The sequence below is a fragment of the Oxyura jamaicensis genome, chromosome 8 (assembly GCF_011077185.1).
Source record: "Oxyura jamaicensis isolate SHBP4307 breed ruddy duck chromosome 8, BPBGC_Ojam_1.0, whole genome shotgun sequence".
Lineage (NCBI taxonomy): Eukaryota > Metazoa > Chordata > Aves > Anseriformes > Anatidae > Oxyura > Oxyura jamaicensis.
Window position 1 is genome coordinate 25,862,746 of NC_048900.1, and position 15,077 is coordinate 25,877,822.

At 39.0% G+C, this 15,077-nt stretch overlaps 1 protein-coding gene and 1 long non-coding RNA gene across 2 annotated transcripts; one reads left to right on the forward strand and one right to left on the reverse strand.

The window, feature by feature from the left end:
• Nucleotides 1-3,358: 3,358 nt before the first annotated feature.
• Nucleotides 3,359-14,619, forward strand: GPX7 (glutathione peroxidase 7). Its single transcript, XM_035333583.1, has 3 exons — nucleotides 3,359-3,742; nucleotides 10,018-10,279; nucleotides 11,524-14,619. Exons 1-3 carry the CDS (start codon nucleotides 3,536-3,538, stop codon nucleotides 11,685-11,687), a joined length of 633 nt encoding a protein of 210 aa, XP_035189474.1. The 5' UTR covers nucleotides 3,359-3,535; the 3' UTR covers nucleotides 11,688-14,619.
• LOC118170951 lies at nucleotides 3,667-6,891 on the reverse strand. Its single transcript, XR_004752966.1, has 3 exons — nucleotides 6,783-6,891; nucleotides 5,443-5,527; nucleotides 3,667-3,798 (listed from the first exon to the last, which is right to left on the reverse strand). It is a non-coding gene; the product is annotated as an uncharacterized LOC118170951 (long non-coding RNA).
• Nucleotides 14,620-15,077: the final 458 nt, after the last annotated feature.

Below are 15,077 nucleotides of genomic sequence, written 5' to 3' on the forward strand. Positions count from 1 at the left end.
CCGGGGGCGGGCGGCTCGCCTCGGCCCGGCTCGGCTCCCTTTGGCTCGGCTCGGCTCGCTTGGGCTTGGTACGGCTCGGTTCGGCCTCCCTCGGCCCCTCGGTCCTTGCCGAGGGCTCCCTCGGTGTGGGGGAGCGCCCCGCTAGCCGCCTTCCCCCGCTTTCCGGGCTAGCCTGCCGCGGTGCTGCAGCAGGGGGTTGAGGGAATCAGCTGCTCGCTTTTTTCCCTTCATTTTTTTTCTTTTTTTTTTTTTTCACAAGCCGTGGGGGAATGCCCGCCCCCTCTTCCCCCCCTTCACGCAGGCAAGGCCCCAGGACCCGTAGAGCCGGCTTTGGGCTTGTTCATCCACTGTGGTGGCTCCTTGAGGGTCCCCCACCACAGCCTGAGCCTCGGGGTTTTTCTTGCCCCTTCTCCTGCTCTGCATGCTGCCAGTCGGTGGAGAAGGGCTGGTGTGCTCCATACAAAGCAGCCTGTGGTAAACAGGCTGCAGGAACCCAGAACTTCCCGGGGCCTTTCCCCAACACACTGAGGGAAATGCTCCCTGGCTCCCTGACCTTGGCTGCAAAGCTGGCCCCAGCTGCAGCTAGGGACAGCGGCTTGGCCAGCATGTCTGCTGGCACTCGTGCGGGTCTCGGGGGAGAAGAGCTGGCCTGCCCAGCTCTTGGCAGTGCTGGGGGGTGACCTAAAGAAATTGGCAAGTGTTTATGTAAGGCAAATCTCTCAGTGATGCAGTACAGCACACCCCTTCTTGGCAGGGAAATGTCATGTTGTTGGCACTTCTTAGCCCAGGGTAAGGAGGCCTGTCCAGAAAAACAAGGGGGATAAAAGATTACTGTTGAACTACTGAAGAGATTGAAAGGAAGTTACTCAAAATAATGTGAATAATAGTGCTGGAAACACTACCTCAGGGAGTCTGTGTAGGTAAAAGTTGCAAAATCTGTAATACTGGATGCTACAAATGCTGGTGGAATAAACCTTTGAAATGTATTGTCAGTTCAGTGCAATCCTTAGAGCTAATCTGCTTTCTCATGGTTCACTTGAAGTTCAAGTTTTACAAAACGAGGAATGGATACCTCAGGGTATTGCTAATGGGAAGCTGCGCAGAGCTTTCGCCTTTGGAAACATGGGCCTAATCCCGTCAAAATCAGCAGTGATAAAAATTGAAGTGCTTCAGTGCTGTTTGGTGAGCAGCTGAGGTTAGCTGGGTGGTGGTTTCAATCCAGTCCTATTTGACAAATATTTTTATTAGGTTTAGTAGGCCAAAGAGTAAATTGCAAAAGTAACTAAATTATACTTGCTACTGGATATTGTCATCCTAGATCGATATTTAGACATGCTACTGAGCAAACAGACACCAGTTTGTTAGCCTGACTGGCATTTTTCCTGCAAGCTGAAATTTATTAGAATACATCAGATTCTTTCAACAATTTAGTTCAAACTGTTGGATAGACTTTAATTGAAAATGTTAGTGCAGTTTGGCTCTGAAAACTTGAACCACTACAAAACCAATGGTCTTTGACATAGTTGCTGTGTTTTTTCAGAAACAATTCTGCCTTCTTTGCTGATGTTGAATGTTTTATTGCAGGGAGTAGTATAGAAACATGGCAGTAAAAGAGGAAGCTGAATTCCACTGCCAGCTGGCCATAATTTAAAGAATTTCTAATTCAGTGACAGTGATCAAAAGCTTTCAGATTCTGGGCTGAGTTTGTAGGAGGAAAATGTAATTCTAAAAGCAAGTGAATTTTGTCTAGGAATCAGAGACAATAAACATGAAGCTGTAGGAAGCAGATTTTATAAAGTCTCTATCCAGAGCAAAAACTCGCTTGTCTCTTGTTGCAGTGTGATGCCTTATTTGTAGCCCCATACCAAAACTACTATTCATTATACATAAAAATAATGCAGAAGTGCATTGTAGATTTATTTTTAATTTTCTGGAAAAAAAAAAAAAAAGATAAGATAAGCAAGTTACATTATTTTCATTGTTGGAATAATTTGATTATTTTTAGAATTGACTCGTATTTATTTATTTAAAAGTATACAGTATATTAAAGCCCTATTCTCTATCTATCTCCAGATGTGTGTTAAGAAACTCTATAAAGCTTCTTAGATGATTTATTTATAAAGTGAGGAAATCATACTTGCTTCTTGGTCAATACTACAGGCAAAAAAGTATACAGGAAGACGGCACTTATCTGTGGAGATGAGAACTTCAGCTTCTGGGTATCTTGCCCATAGACAGCATGGTAGAAGATATTTCATCCACATAGAATGTTGCATGATTTCTTGATGTTGGATGTCTACCTAAGCTGAAATACATAAAAACGTGATAAATCTGAAATGTTTAAAACCTGTCGTTAAATATTCCAACTAGTTATGCATGGCTTCTTCGCCTTCAGTAATGCCACTTATGATTGAATCATCTAACCAAATTTAATCAAGCTGTCAAAGATCTACCAAAACTTTCAGTTAAAAATAAATACATAAATAAAAGAAAATCACACAGTAAGATTAAGAATGTAATTTGCTCTTCAAAAGATCATTTCAAATATGCCTTGGATGTGCTACTTAATTGTTTCCTGTGAATCTCTGTATTTTGCTTTTCTTTGCCAAGAAATATCAGTCATAGGCATGGAGGGCCAGTTTCTTAGTGGGAAAAAAAAAAAAAAAAAAAAAAAGTCAATGACTATCAAATGCTTTCTATTGTTGTTACCTTGTATATACAAATTCTTTTCTTCCTGCAGGCATAGTAGCAAATGATAGAAATGGCTGGTTTTTCATACAGACAACCCAAGAAGGGTGTTAGTGCACTTATCCTGAGGCAGTGGCATGGCTCTGAAAACTGAAAGCTTTGGTACCAAATTTAGTTCCCAATACTAAATGCTTCTTTCTCACTTAAAACCTCTTTGGTAATGTGCTTTCTCCTAGATTACCATGTCACTTGTCACAAACCAAGTGCTCGCAGAGGAGAAGTTCCTGAAGGCCTGACAAGCAGTGCTCCATTGCACATGATATTGTGCATGGCATGTCTGTAATTCTCAGTTTTTGCTGACTGTATGCTGGGACTCCTACTCTGAGCACTCGCAGCTGTAACCATTAGCAACCAAGCCACTGGTATCCTTTGACATTACATCATAGTTACTAGATGCTATAGTCAGGATAATAATAATAATAATAAAATGCACTTGCAAGTCCATCAAAAAGCACAAAACTCTATCCGTTATTTCCCTAAGACATAGTTAAACCCAGCTCTCGATCTGGCATCCCACAGACACAGCGTTGCTATTCTCAAGCAGAAGGAAGTAGGTGGTGTACCCATAAACGGCCTCCCTTAACACGCCACTACCACAATGAAACATTCTGGTTTAGCCTGTTTGGATCCTCCATAAATACATGCTCCCGAGGTCTTGGATGTAACACAGCTTCCACTAAACCTCTGCAGGAGCCAGACTGTTGCAAAAGCTCCGTTTGCAGCAGTCCCTTCTTTCCGGCAGGGTTTTGCTATTGTGGCAAGTGTCTCTGCAGCGCGGTCGTGCAGCATGCTAGATCCTGAGGGCAGTGTGGAGCACAAGCCTTCCTCTTCCTTCCCCAAAGTTTTTCTCATCCCTCTAGCCATGCTCCTTGCAATTGCAGCACTCCTGCTCTTAGCATTCTCCGCTACGCAGCAGAAAGAGACTGATTTTTACACTTTCAAAGTTGTAAACATCAGGGGCAAATTAGTCTCTCTGGAGAAGTACAGGGGCTCGGTAAGTCCGCACGGCGGTGGGCAGCTCTCGGGCGCTAGTAGCCAGTCCTTGCATGTCTGCGGAAACCAAGTGCGGGAGAAGAGATTGTTCATTAACTCGGTGCATGCATGCAGATAGATTTGTATTTACGACTCTTCTTTAACTGATCTGGAGTGTTGCCTGCAAGCTTGCCTTGATACCACTCCGTAGGTCTTTGCACTGTAAATAAAACGTTTGCAAGTCTAACCCCTGTGTGTGGCGAGTCTTTTCCTTCTGCAGGCTGCTCCCTGTATACGTGGCAGGCAGGCAATGCCTGTGTGCCTGTCCTTCGTGCAGCGAGATGAATTGCACTGGATTGCAGCTATTAAACTAGAAGCACAGGAAGTTTGCACCTTTGTACAGCTTACTTTTGGAGCTTTTTTTCTGCCTTTCTACTGCATGACTTCTCGTAGATTATTTTTCCCTGAATTCCATTTCTTTTTGAAGTCCTGCATTTAAAAAGGGATTTGATCAGTGGTTAATGGACTTAACACATTTCACCGTCATTAGTAAAGAAGTGATAAAAGTGATTTATTGATAAATATTTTAGTATTGGTGCACAGTAAAACTGTAGCAACATCGTCCTATTCCACTTGTTGATTTTAGAGTGACAGAACAATATGAAGAAGGGCAAGAAGACACACATTATTTTATGATGTCTTCTAAATTTCATTTATATATTACGTTAAGGAGTTCTAGACAGAGCTTACCAGTTTAAAAACAATTGCCCTGAATGTAATTTGATTTTTTTTTCCGTGGTTTGACGATCTAAGAATGATGCTTAGTCCCCGTGGAAGAGAGAAGAGGGAGGTTAGCCCAAGGAGGGGGACATAACAGTATAAAGTTCTTGTAGCCAGGTTCATGAATTCCAGGAACTAAAACCATCACAAAGTCCACAACCTCTACCCTTAGCAGTCAAGTGCCACATCTGAAGTGATACAGCCAGGTGCTTAGCTGCTAGTCAAAAGGGCAGGCTCCTCTACTCACTTTCGCCCTTAGCCTCAGCTTTGTGTTTTCACCATCCTTTTCACTCTCCTCAAGTACCTCACTGAGGTTATTGAGCTTACTGGTCCAAAACAATGGCTCACAAACATTGGCAGGAAGACAAGAGAAGGCCGATGGGAGAGGTACATTTTCCTGAGCTAAGCAGAGAGGAATACTAGTGGATTTGAACCAAATGAGAGCTTCTTATCTGGTCAAAGTCCTCTTCCTCTGACATTTGCATGCAATTTAGTTGGTGGATAGGGCAGAATTGGTCTAATGCACACGCAAACACCTTTACTGGGAAAAAAAAAAATAATATGAAGCAGTATTTGCCTTTTTTTTTTTTTTTTTTTTTTTAAGGAGTTCCTTCCAAGGGTTCTGTCAATAAAACCTGTCAGTTTGGTGTGTTTTGTCTGCAGGTCATCTGCAAATCTGTCTGAATAAGCAAATACCACCTGTAGCTTTACTTTAGGGCCAGAATCCACATGGAGAGGAGTAAAAGGGAAACTCGGAGGAATTCCTTCCAGCCACCTCACAGAGATCTGTGGGTGTTTGCCCCCTCCCTAACAAGCTGCAGAGCCTGCTCTGGTATCTTATGACCAGATTAGAGGTGTGCATCTGTATCTCCACTGGTGCTATGACAGCAGGCCGTCCGTGATGGGTGACTGGCTTCCCAAGGGAGAGCTCTAGAGCCATACCTTGGAAAAGGTAACACCATCCTCCTTGACCTCTGCTAAGCTATATGGAATAGTTCATTCCAAAAAAAAAAGGGATGACCAGCTTCTGTATGGAACAAAAATATTTGCATTCAGAGAACCTATCAACGTTCAGTCCAGCTGCTGCTTGAGAATGCATGTGCAGAATTTGTAACTAATTTATAACAGTAAAACACCCCCTTTCTGTCATTATGCTGTCAGAGCTCATTATTAAGGTAAACAAAGGTTAATTAAAACTCCCATTTATTTCTTAAAATAAACTTGCTTAAATCTGTGGTTAGATAAGTAATGCTAAGATGTAGGCTTATTGTACTATTTTAAAGCAATTACAAGAATGCAAATAATTTATAAGTACTATGTACGTGCTGCTGCTGTTTTAAAGAAACTGAGTCACTAGTTAGCCCCTGGAACAATACTCTGCTAATTGCTAAACCAGATTTAACAGCCTTAAGCATTCTAGCAGATGTAGAGAAAACATTTTCTTCATCTCAGTCACTCAGCTAATTTAGTTAAATAATTAATTATTTTGTAGTCAAGAAACTAACTGGGATTTGAAAAATTCAGAAAATTTCCAGAGTAGAAAAGAAAAAATATGCTAATTCTAAAAGCACATGCTGAGTAGAACCATGCTGAGTAGAACCAGTAAGTGTAATTAATGACTTGCAGGATCTTTCTTCAATAACTCATTATTAATACAAATTATCATGTATTCAAATCATAGGGGTAATTTTTTGTTACCCTCAAGAAAAGTGAGACTGATTGATACTAATTTAATTTCCAGTCTAGTGCATTTTGATACAAATTACATGTACCACTGCTTATGTAGTAAATAAGAAATGTACTACTTGCAATTCTGAAATAACAACAACCAAATATATATATATATATATATATTTAATTTATTCTGAAAGAAATATGCATAGACATAACCTGGCCTCCACTTTAATAAAATTATCAAAAAGAGTTGAGGGAGAACTCTCTTTTTATGAGGGCATAAGAAATTACATCACCAGAATTCTAAAAGTTCAGTTCAATTCTAAAAGTTCAGTATACAGGCTACAAAATAGGTATGATGCTACATCTACCTGAAAGCAGAGAAAGGGAGGACTATTATAATTAGTAAAATGAAAAATAGCACAACTGCAATAGATCAAAAAGCTGGCTGTTTTACTCTGTTACATGAGGAGGCCATCCTCCTATGCTTTATCCAGGCTACCAGACTGATGTTGATTCACCTTCCTTAAACATGAGGGGTAGTGATGAATTGTTGGGAAAAAAACTAAAAGGTGCAGATATAAGATTTGTCTTATTAGAACACCTACCTAAATCAAGAAAGCCCATATTTTATTTTATGACCTCTTTCAGATGTGCTGTAAGTAAGCAGCAGCAGCGTTTCCAAAAATAGGGTTTACCTGGGAGCCAGAACTCCCAGTTGTCAGCTGTTCCCTGCTTTGTTTATACCCATCTGCATATAATAGTACCTGCCTGCCTACCATAGCTGAGTACAATGTACTGAGGCATAATTAAGCATGCTAGTGCAGTGCTTTGGGAATCCTGAAGCAAAGGTACTATAATAATGGAAAGCGTTAGGCACTTTAACAATGTAAACTATAGTTTTACTATTGAAAGTAATGGGAGGCACTTTGCATCATAGCTCTCTGCAGGCTGGGAATGTAGTATTAGCGGATGTGTATAAATACAGGATATAGATACTTAATTACTGTACAAAGTATTGCTATTTTGGTCCATGAGGTTAACAGTTCTGAGTCGGTGTAATGTGACCCTTGTAGTTTCTCCTCCTGACAGCCAGAAGGGGCCAATTAAGAATCTCCTGGTCTAAAAACCTGAGTATTTACTGTCTCTGCTAAAAGGCCCACAAAGGATTACCTGAAATTTATAGCAGATTCTTAAATCTCTATGGATTTCCTCAAGGTGATACACTGTGTAAACGTTAAGTAAACCAAGAACTGCATTTGCAATGTTAACTAAATGAGTTTAGTACTAGAATGGATGGGTTTTCTAAGGAAAGAGAAGGAAAGGATAGGGTTAAAAGATAAGACAACTGTGAATGCAGAATTCAGCTTAAATTAAATTGTTTTTGAAAGGTCCAGGGTGAATTGTTGGCGCTGCACACTAGGTGGTGTGCTTGGCTTGCACTCTGAGCCTAAGGTGTGAGAGAAGTCAGTCAGAGGGAGTATTGAGCTTAATTTCAATCATCAGTAGTTGTAAGGAGTCAAAGTACAGTCTCTTAATGAGAACAAGAAGAATAACTGTTGTTAATTAAAATTAAATACAAATCACCATATTTTATTGCTTGTGGTAGCAGACAGAAACACTTAAAAGGTAACTTGGAAAAAGTTTTTAGCAATCATTCTATTCAGTACCTATGTTTTATATGAAATGCTGACAGTCAACAACAGGAATGCATCATAAAATCACTACCTCTTTAAAAAGAAAAAAAGAACAAAAAACAAGTTATACGGCATATATTTAACATTTCAAATAGAGCTTGTAATGTAATCTGAATGAATGTGATGCTTTGGAGGTTAGCTAGATGGCTCCAGATAATACTTTATATGTGAGTCTACAGGGATTGCTTAGATTGTATTCTCTTGACACTACAGCGCAAAGGTTACATCAACTTCTGCCTTGTAAGATTACCTGTCTTCCAGGGAAAACCTAGGTGCCACTCAGAAACCATTTTAAATACAGCCACATACCTATACAATGCACTAAATACAAAAGTGCTAATGTTTTACGTATGAAGTTATAAACACCAGCTTCTCCTTAGCTTTTTTCTTTACTGCATCCTGTCCCCTCAGGTATTATACCCTATAATCCCTGCCTTACCCAGGTCATGAGCCTTTATATGCCACTGGGGGTTTTGGCCTTAAAAGTGCTATATTCATATAGTCATTTATTTTTCATAAATTAATTTTATAATTTATGTTGATGCACTCTATTGATATTTCCTGTATTTTGTATATAAAACGGATGCATAGGAACATGGAACAATAGTAACATTCAAATCCAAAGTTTAAACTGAGCAAAGCCAGCAGTCACAGACGTGAGTACGAGGCTTGGAGTTGGAATTTTTTACTTCTTTTCTTGACCTGCAGCTACTTGTGTAACTTTGATCAGGTCAATTAACGAGTCCAAGCTTCAGGCTTTCCTCTTGCTGTACTGGGCCCTCCAGCACTGCTGTCTCACACTGACACTGAATTGAATTCAAACTTTTTTCTGCAATTTAAGAATGAAGAAGCGACTGCTGGGCTGATGTATAACCTGTAGAAACCTGCTGGATTCAATGTAAACCAGGTAGAAATTGGGTTCCCAAATCATAATGGTTCTTTGGCGCTATGCCTGATTTTAATCCTCTGGGTGTATAAAAATATTGGCTTATTGCTCTTACAGAATGGCTTGAAAAAAAGAATAGCATGTAGTTATATGTAAAAGAAACCTCACCATAAACTGCATAATGCTATTTTTATTAATAAATTCATATCGTATTTAAAAGGTCTACAACATTCAGGTTGAATCCACTCTCAAGAAAACTTTAGAGTGGGCTACATAAATATGTAGAATGAGTTGTAACTTACACTTTAAAAATATGTAACGATAATAAAACCTGTAAGTCTAAAAAAAAATTCTAGAAGTTGTTTAAGGATAAAATATCTCAAAAACAATTGGAAGCTCTTCATGGCCTTGAGAAACTGTGTAAAATGCATCAGCTCAGGGTTAGATCACTTAATTTCCCCAACAAATTCTTGGCACATTCTATTCTACCATGTACTCCTTACATGTATTTCTGTTTCCACACAGTGTTTGTCTGTGTTTGGCATCTTCCTCTCTGCCTCATCTGTGCAGGCAGATACATGCCTGATGGCATTGTCTGACTGACATGATGCATCTATGGTCATCTACAGGAATAACTCTTTCAAAGGATAGTGGTTACATTCTTCACCCCTTGGAATCTGTAATTGAGGCAGTAAACCTTAATGCAAAATATGTTGCCATTTCGTCACAAGTGAGTAGACTTATTCTAGACATGGTGTGAAATTTTACAGTCCATATGGCATAGACCAACCTAAAATCCTCTAATTGCTGCTATTAACTTCCAGGTCAAGGTATTTACGCTGGCAATGATAAATGGATCAGCCAGTTCTCTATGAGTAATAAATTCTTTACAAGGTAAGATGCTGCACAACAGATGCTGTACAACAGATAAATGGACGATCAACAAACAAACAAACATTAATTTGCATATTTTTTTCACACAGCTCAGAATACCTCGGTCAGATGGTCATTTCTTAAATATGCTTAGAAACTATCCAAAAGGCAGAATAGAGACATGCAAGTTCTCTGTGAACTGGGAGTTAAGATAACAGTTTTGTGATTATCTTCATGGCTACCTATTGGTAATTCAATGTAGTTTCAAATAGGAGTGTTCAGTCCCAGTTCTGCAGACATTCTTATTTTCTGAAAATAATCTGCATCCCAGCCTACCAGTTGGAAAACTGACACATGCAGCACATTTCTTGTTCTCTTGTTCTTCAGGTGTCCTTAGTTGTCAACGTTGCAAGTGAATGTGGGTTTACAGATAGCCACTACAAGGCCTTGCAACAGTTACAGAAAGACCTCGGTCCCTATCATTTCAACGTGCTGGCGTTCCCATGCAATCAGTTTGGGCAGCAAGAACCAGGTACTAACAAAGAAATTGAGAGCTTTGCACGAAAGACTTACGGTGCCTCCTTTCCTATGTTCAGCAAAATCGCAGTCAGTGGAGCTGGTGCAATTCCTGCCTTCAAGTACTTAATTGGTGAGTAGTCTGGGCCACTGGAAGGTTCTTTCCCCAGCACAGAATTCCTCTGACACAGAAAACCATCTCATCAAAAAAGGGCACCTATAACTGTGTTCACAGAATTGCAGTTCATAATTGTCAGGAGAGCTCAAAAGTCACCTGGTCCATCCTCCTGCACACGGCAGGATTTGTCTATGCCACCATGACAGGTTTGTTTAGCCTTTTAAATAGATCTCAGGAGATAAAGACCCTACAATAACAAACACCTTGAAAAGCTAGTCTAATAACCTTCTACGTGGAATACAGGTCTTGAAATATTCTCCTGTATGCATACAACCCCTCATCTTAATTTTTCCACTTTGTAATCTAGTAAGTGTGTCTTCTATGACACAGCTGCTGCAGGTTGGATTTGTAAGAGTCATGTGAAGAGCTGAGGATAAGTGGAAGAAAAGTGCCTGCATAATTTACTTCTTCAATCAAAAAGGGAAACCAAGCTCTAAGAGATGTCCCTGAATACTCCTTTCCTCATTCCTTACCAAACATTGGAATAGCCTCCCTGTACAGTTCTTCCAGTTCTAATCTGCATTATAGCTACCACTGAGGCCTCAAGAGGTTTTGCTGATTCTTAGCAGACAGCTAACAAAATACACTGTAAAACAAAATATTCTCAGGAATCTACTTTTCAGGCACTGAATGAATGCTCTAAATGCCATTTAAATGCCAAACCAAAATAACAACCTTTATCCAATGTGAACGGAATATCTTCCAAGAATGATATTAGTAAAGACCAATATGACACGGCATTACACGAGCAAGAACCATGCTGTTATTCTTGCCAGCACCACAGTGTTTTCCCATGTTCCACTGAATTTAGAGGAGTGTTGCTAGTATTATTTTTGACTACCCAAAGTACTCCTCCCTCTAGGTGTCCATTGTAGATCTTTCTGCTAGCCAACACTCCCTTAATCCCCTTCACGTCCTTTCATTTCTACTTTTATAGTGGGGTTGTCATTGCAGACACGTCATGTGAAACTTGCATTCCTTTTGTTTCCCTGTTAGTTTTCCATCATTCTCCAGGGGACTACTGTCTAGTTAAATCTCCCTGTCAGAAAATTCATCTTAATATTCACTCTGAACTCCCTCTTAATTTTACATTCCTTCTACCTCTGAGATGGTAATCATCAGACTGGAGCAAACAAATGTCAGGAATTAGCTAACGTTCCTTTTTGTTTGTTTGTTTGTTTGTTTTCCCTTCCCTGTAGATTCTACAGGAGAAGAACCAACCTGGAACTTCTGGAAATACCTGGTAGGCCCCAATGGGAAAGTTGTAAAGGCCTGGGACTCTACTGTCTCTGTTGAAGAAATAAGACCTTATGTTACAGAACTTGTAAGGAAAATCATCCTGAAGAAAAAAGATGAATTATGACTTTCAAAAATCCCAGCATGCCAATTACATCTTCATTGAAAATTAGGACCGGACTTTGACTTTTCACATTCCAAAAGTGGGAGTACGCGGAAGGGAAAACAAGACCAGTGAAATCTATGTTCACCATCCTCAGAATGTAAAACAACAAAAAGTAATTTAAATGCAAAAGTAATTTAAAATTATCTATCTCCAACTGAATTCTATTTTACCTTTCCGAGAAGGAAGACCTCATCAGCAATTGTTTCTTTCCCAACTCAAATTATTGATCGTTGATAACACTACTACCAGAAGTCACTTAATGTATCTCAAAAAAAAAGGCTCATAATAAGAATTTTCTGACTGGGGTCTCATTAACATCTACAATTCTGTTATCATATTTTGATTGTGAACTGAATGAAAAAATAAAGAGTAAAAAATGCACGATTGATTTAAGGCATGTATTAGGAAGAAGGCCAAATCAGATTCCTTCAAATCAGGCAGACTTACACAAATATATGTTTTTCCAAAGTTTACGTTTTTCTAAAGTCTGGTATGCTTACCAAAGTCAAACACATTTAATTTCATCTGCCAGGAAAGTCAGTTGTTAAGGTCATGAGGAAAACACATCTATAAAACTTAATTGAAAGAAATATGAAAACAAACCCTCTGAAAAAAAATCTCCAAAAGCTATAAGGAGATTTTTGCATTTTTTTCATCCAGTAAAGATTATTAGATGATATTTGAATAGCCATTTGGACATCTATAGCATCAAAGCCTGTAAGAAATGGCTATTGCTTTTTTCTATTAGCTTTTTGGCTTAGAAGACTTACTCTTATCTCCTACAATTGATGTTAAGTTTATTTTTCAATTTACAATCCCATCTGATTTTTCTGCATGTGCAGGTAAACATTAGAGAATCAACATTTTTCTGTGGAAATAATTTTTCAAATGTCTGATTGTTGCATAATGTTACATTATTTAATGTTATGTTAATGTTATAATTATTTAATGGTACCCTTTTCAAATGTACACTCAGGCATCTGCTCAGACTTCAGACTGCAGCACTTCTTAGCTCATACTAAAATAATAACACTAATAATTACAGCTTCATTGTTCTTTGACAGAAGGTCTTTAAAAATCTTGTCAGCAAGAACTCTTTTTCTCTCAGTAAAAACACAATATACAGGTCCCTTGCTTTTAACCCCAGGAAGAATCTAGTCCTGTGCAATGGCAGCGTTATTGACAAGTGAAAGCTTTTTTGATGCTTTGTAATGCTTTTTAAAGTAGCACAAACAATATTTGTCCATATAGTTGTCAGGGCCCAAGTGCATAAATAAGCCCTAATTGCTCTGACCACAGTATGAACTTATTCCAACCCATCACTGCCATTACAGCTCTTCGGCATCCAAACAGGCTCCAGCTGTAATCAAAGGCAAATGTTATGGCACACACTGGCTTGCAGAAAAGAAGGGGAAAGATTACTGAAGAATTATTGGAAATAAAAGAGCTAATTTTAGAGTACCTTATAGTTCCCATGCTTGAGCAGCTGCTCTCTGCTAAGGTCCTGGGCATGTTCTGTAGACCACCCCAAGGAAATAAGAGCTAAAGATACTTTAAGGTTTGAAGAAAGGCCTTGAAGAGCAGAGATTGTATGGTACAAAGCAAGCTTTGCCTGAAAGAAACTGAAAGCAACCTTTTATTATTATTTGTAGGAAAACAAAACAAACACAGCAGGAGAAAATAAAAGGATGAGGTAACAGAAGTACAAAACAAAAGCAAAAGGAGAGATCAAGTAAGAAGGGAGAAATGAGAAGGAAATGAAAACACAGTTTATAGTTGGACTCTTGAAGACAAATAAGAGATGGAAGTTCAAGTCGTATTGAAACTAATGATTATGTTCCAAGCCGTGTCAGCTATTTCTCACTTGGAGTGTAACTTAAGAGTGCAGCAAATCAGTGCCAGTGGCAGTTTTCCTCTGATGGAGAGGAAAGTGGACTCTACCGCCCATTCAGTCATTTAGCTGGTTCTTATATGAATTGTTCTAAGACAATTACTACAAAGGAAAGTCCCAAAGAGAGCAAGATCAGACCCAACTGTTCCTGTGCTGGGATAGAGAATCCAACTAGTAGAAAATGAGGTCTTTTATGACTCTGTAGACTGTTTATCTTTTCTCTGTCCATTGATGCTAATGCAATGTCCCAACATGCTCTTAGCAGGTGCTGTAAGCCATAAAATAATATTCTCTGTAGAAAGCATATTTCTGGCCCGGATGAGCCCAGACCATACTTTGCAAGACATTTTAAGACCTCTCTATTTCATTTTAGGGTGGCCAACTTCAATCAGAGCTCTGGATTTATGTAGATATGATCTTGTATTCTCTATTAGACAAATACTTTTGTCTAAAGAGATATAATGGCAATGATCAGTTGGAAAGGGTTCTCACTAAAGAGACAAATATTGTCTGGGTTGCTTTTAAAGGCATTATGAAGCACAAAAAAAGGTTTCACTTGTCAATAATACTGCAGTTGGGCAAGACTAGGTTCATCTTAAAGTATCCTGGGGTTAAGACAAAGGGACCTGTGTATTGTGGTTTAGTTGAGATAAAAATAATTCTTGCTGTCAAGATTTTCAAAAGGTTTCTGTTACAGAACAATGAAGCTGCAATTGTTGGTGTAATTATTTTAGTATGAGCTAAGAAGTTCTGCAGTCTGAAGTCTGAGCAGATGCCTGAGTGTTATGAATAACTTAATACTGATGACTATTGGAGTTGGTGTTGTTCTTAACAGTTTGGCAATTTAAAGGGAATTGGGTAATTATTACGTATGCAAGCTTTGAAATCTGAACAGGCACATGATTTTAAGGACATGGATACTTTCTTTAAAGTTATCAGAAACATTTTTGTGATTAAATGAAACGTGGCATACGTTCTATCCGTTGTCACATTGGAATCCTATCTTGCAGAACAAACACTTTGGTCTTTTAACGGAAGTTAGAGAGGAAAAGTAATTATTCTTGGTTGCAGTTTAATTCACATCTAGTTGTGTTATAAGTTCTTCATGACTACTGGCTCAGAAAAATTGCAAATGAAATTGCACTGGCATATATTTGTCTGTGGAGACTATACTGTGTCATGCCGAGATCAGGAACAACTTTTTTGCCTCATGAGTTCCAACACAGTTTGAATCTGACAGAGATCTTCCCTATAGCAAGTCCTGAAAAGTGTAAAACAGCACTGAAGCATGAGACTACCTATTATCACATATATGAGCACATATATGCACGGAGAGTGATTATCTTGATCACCGAAGACACCTCTTACAGTTTGCAAATTTGAACGTGTAACCTTGACATGTTGATTTAAATGCTAAACTAAGCACCTAGACACATAATTGCAAGCTGTCATGTGCCCCC

Coding starts and splice junctions, on each gene's coding strand:
- GPX7 (XM_035333583.1), top strand. CDS start 3,536: ATGCTAGATCCTGAGGGCAGTGTGGAGCACAAGCCTTCCTCTTCCTTC. Junction 3,743..10,017: donor TGGAGAAGTACAGGGGCTCG/GTAAGTCCGCAC, acceptor CTTGTTCTTCAG/GTGTCCTTAGTTGTCAACGT. Junction 10,280..11,523: donor TGCCTTCAAGTACTTAATTG/GTGAGTAGTCTG, acceptor CCTTCCCTGTAG/ATTCTACAGGAGAAGAACCA.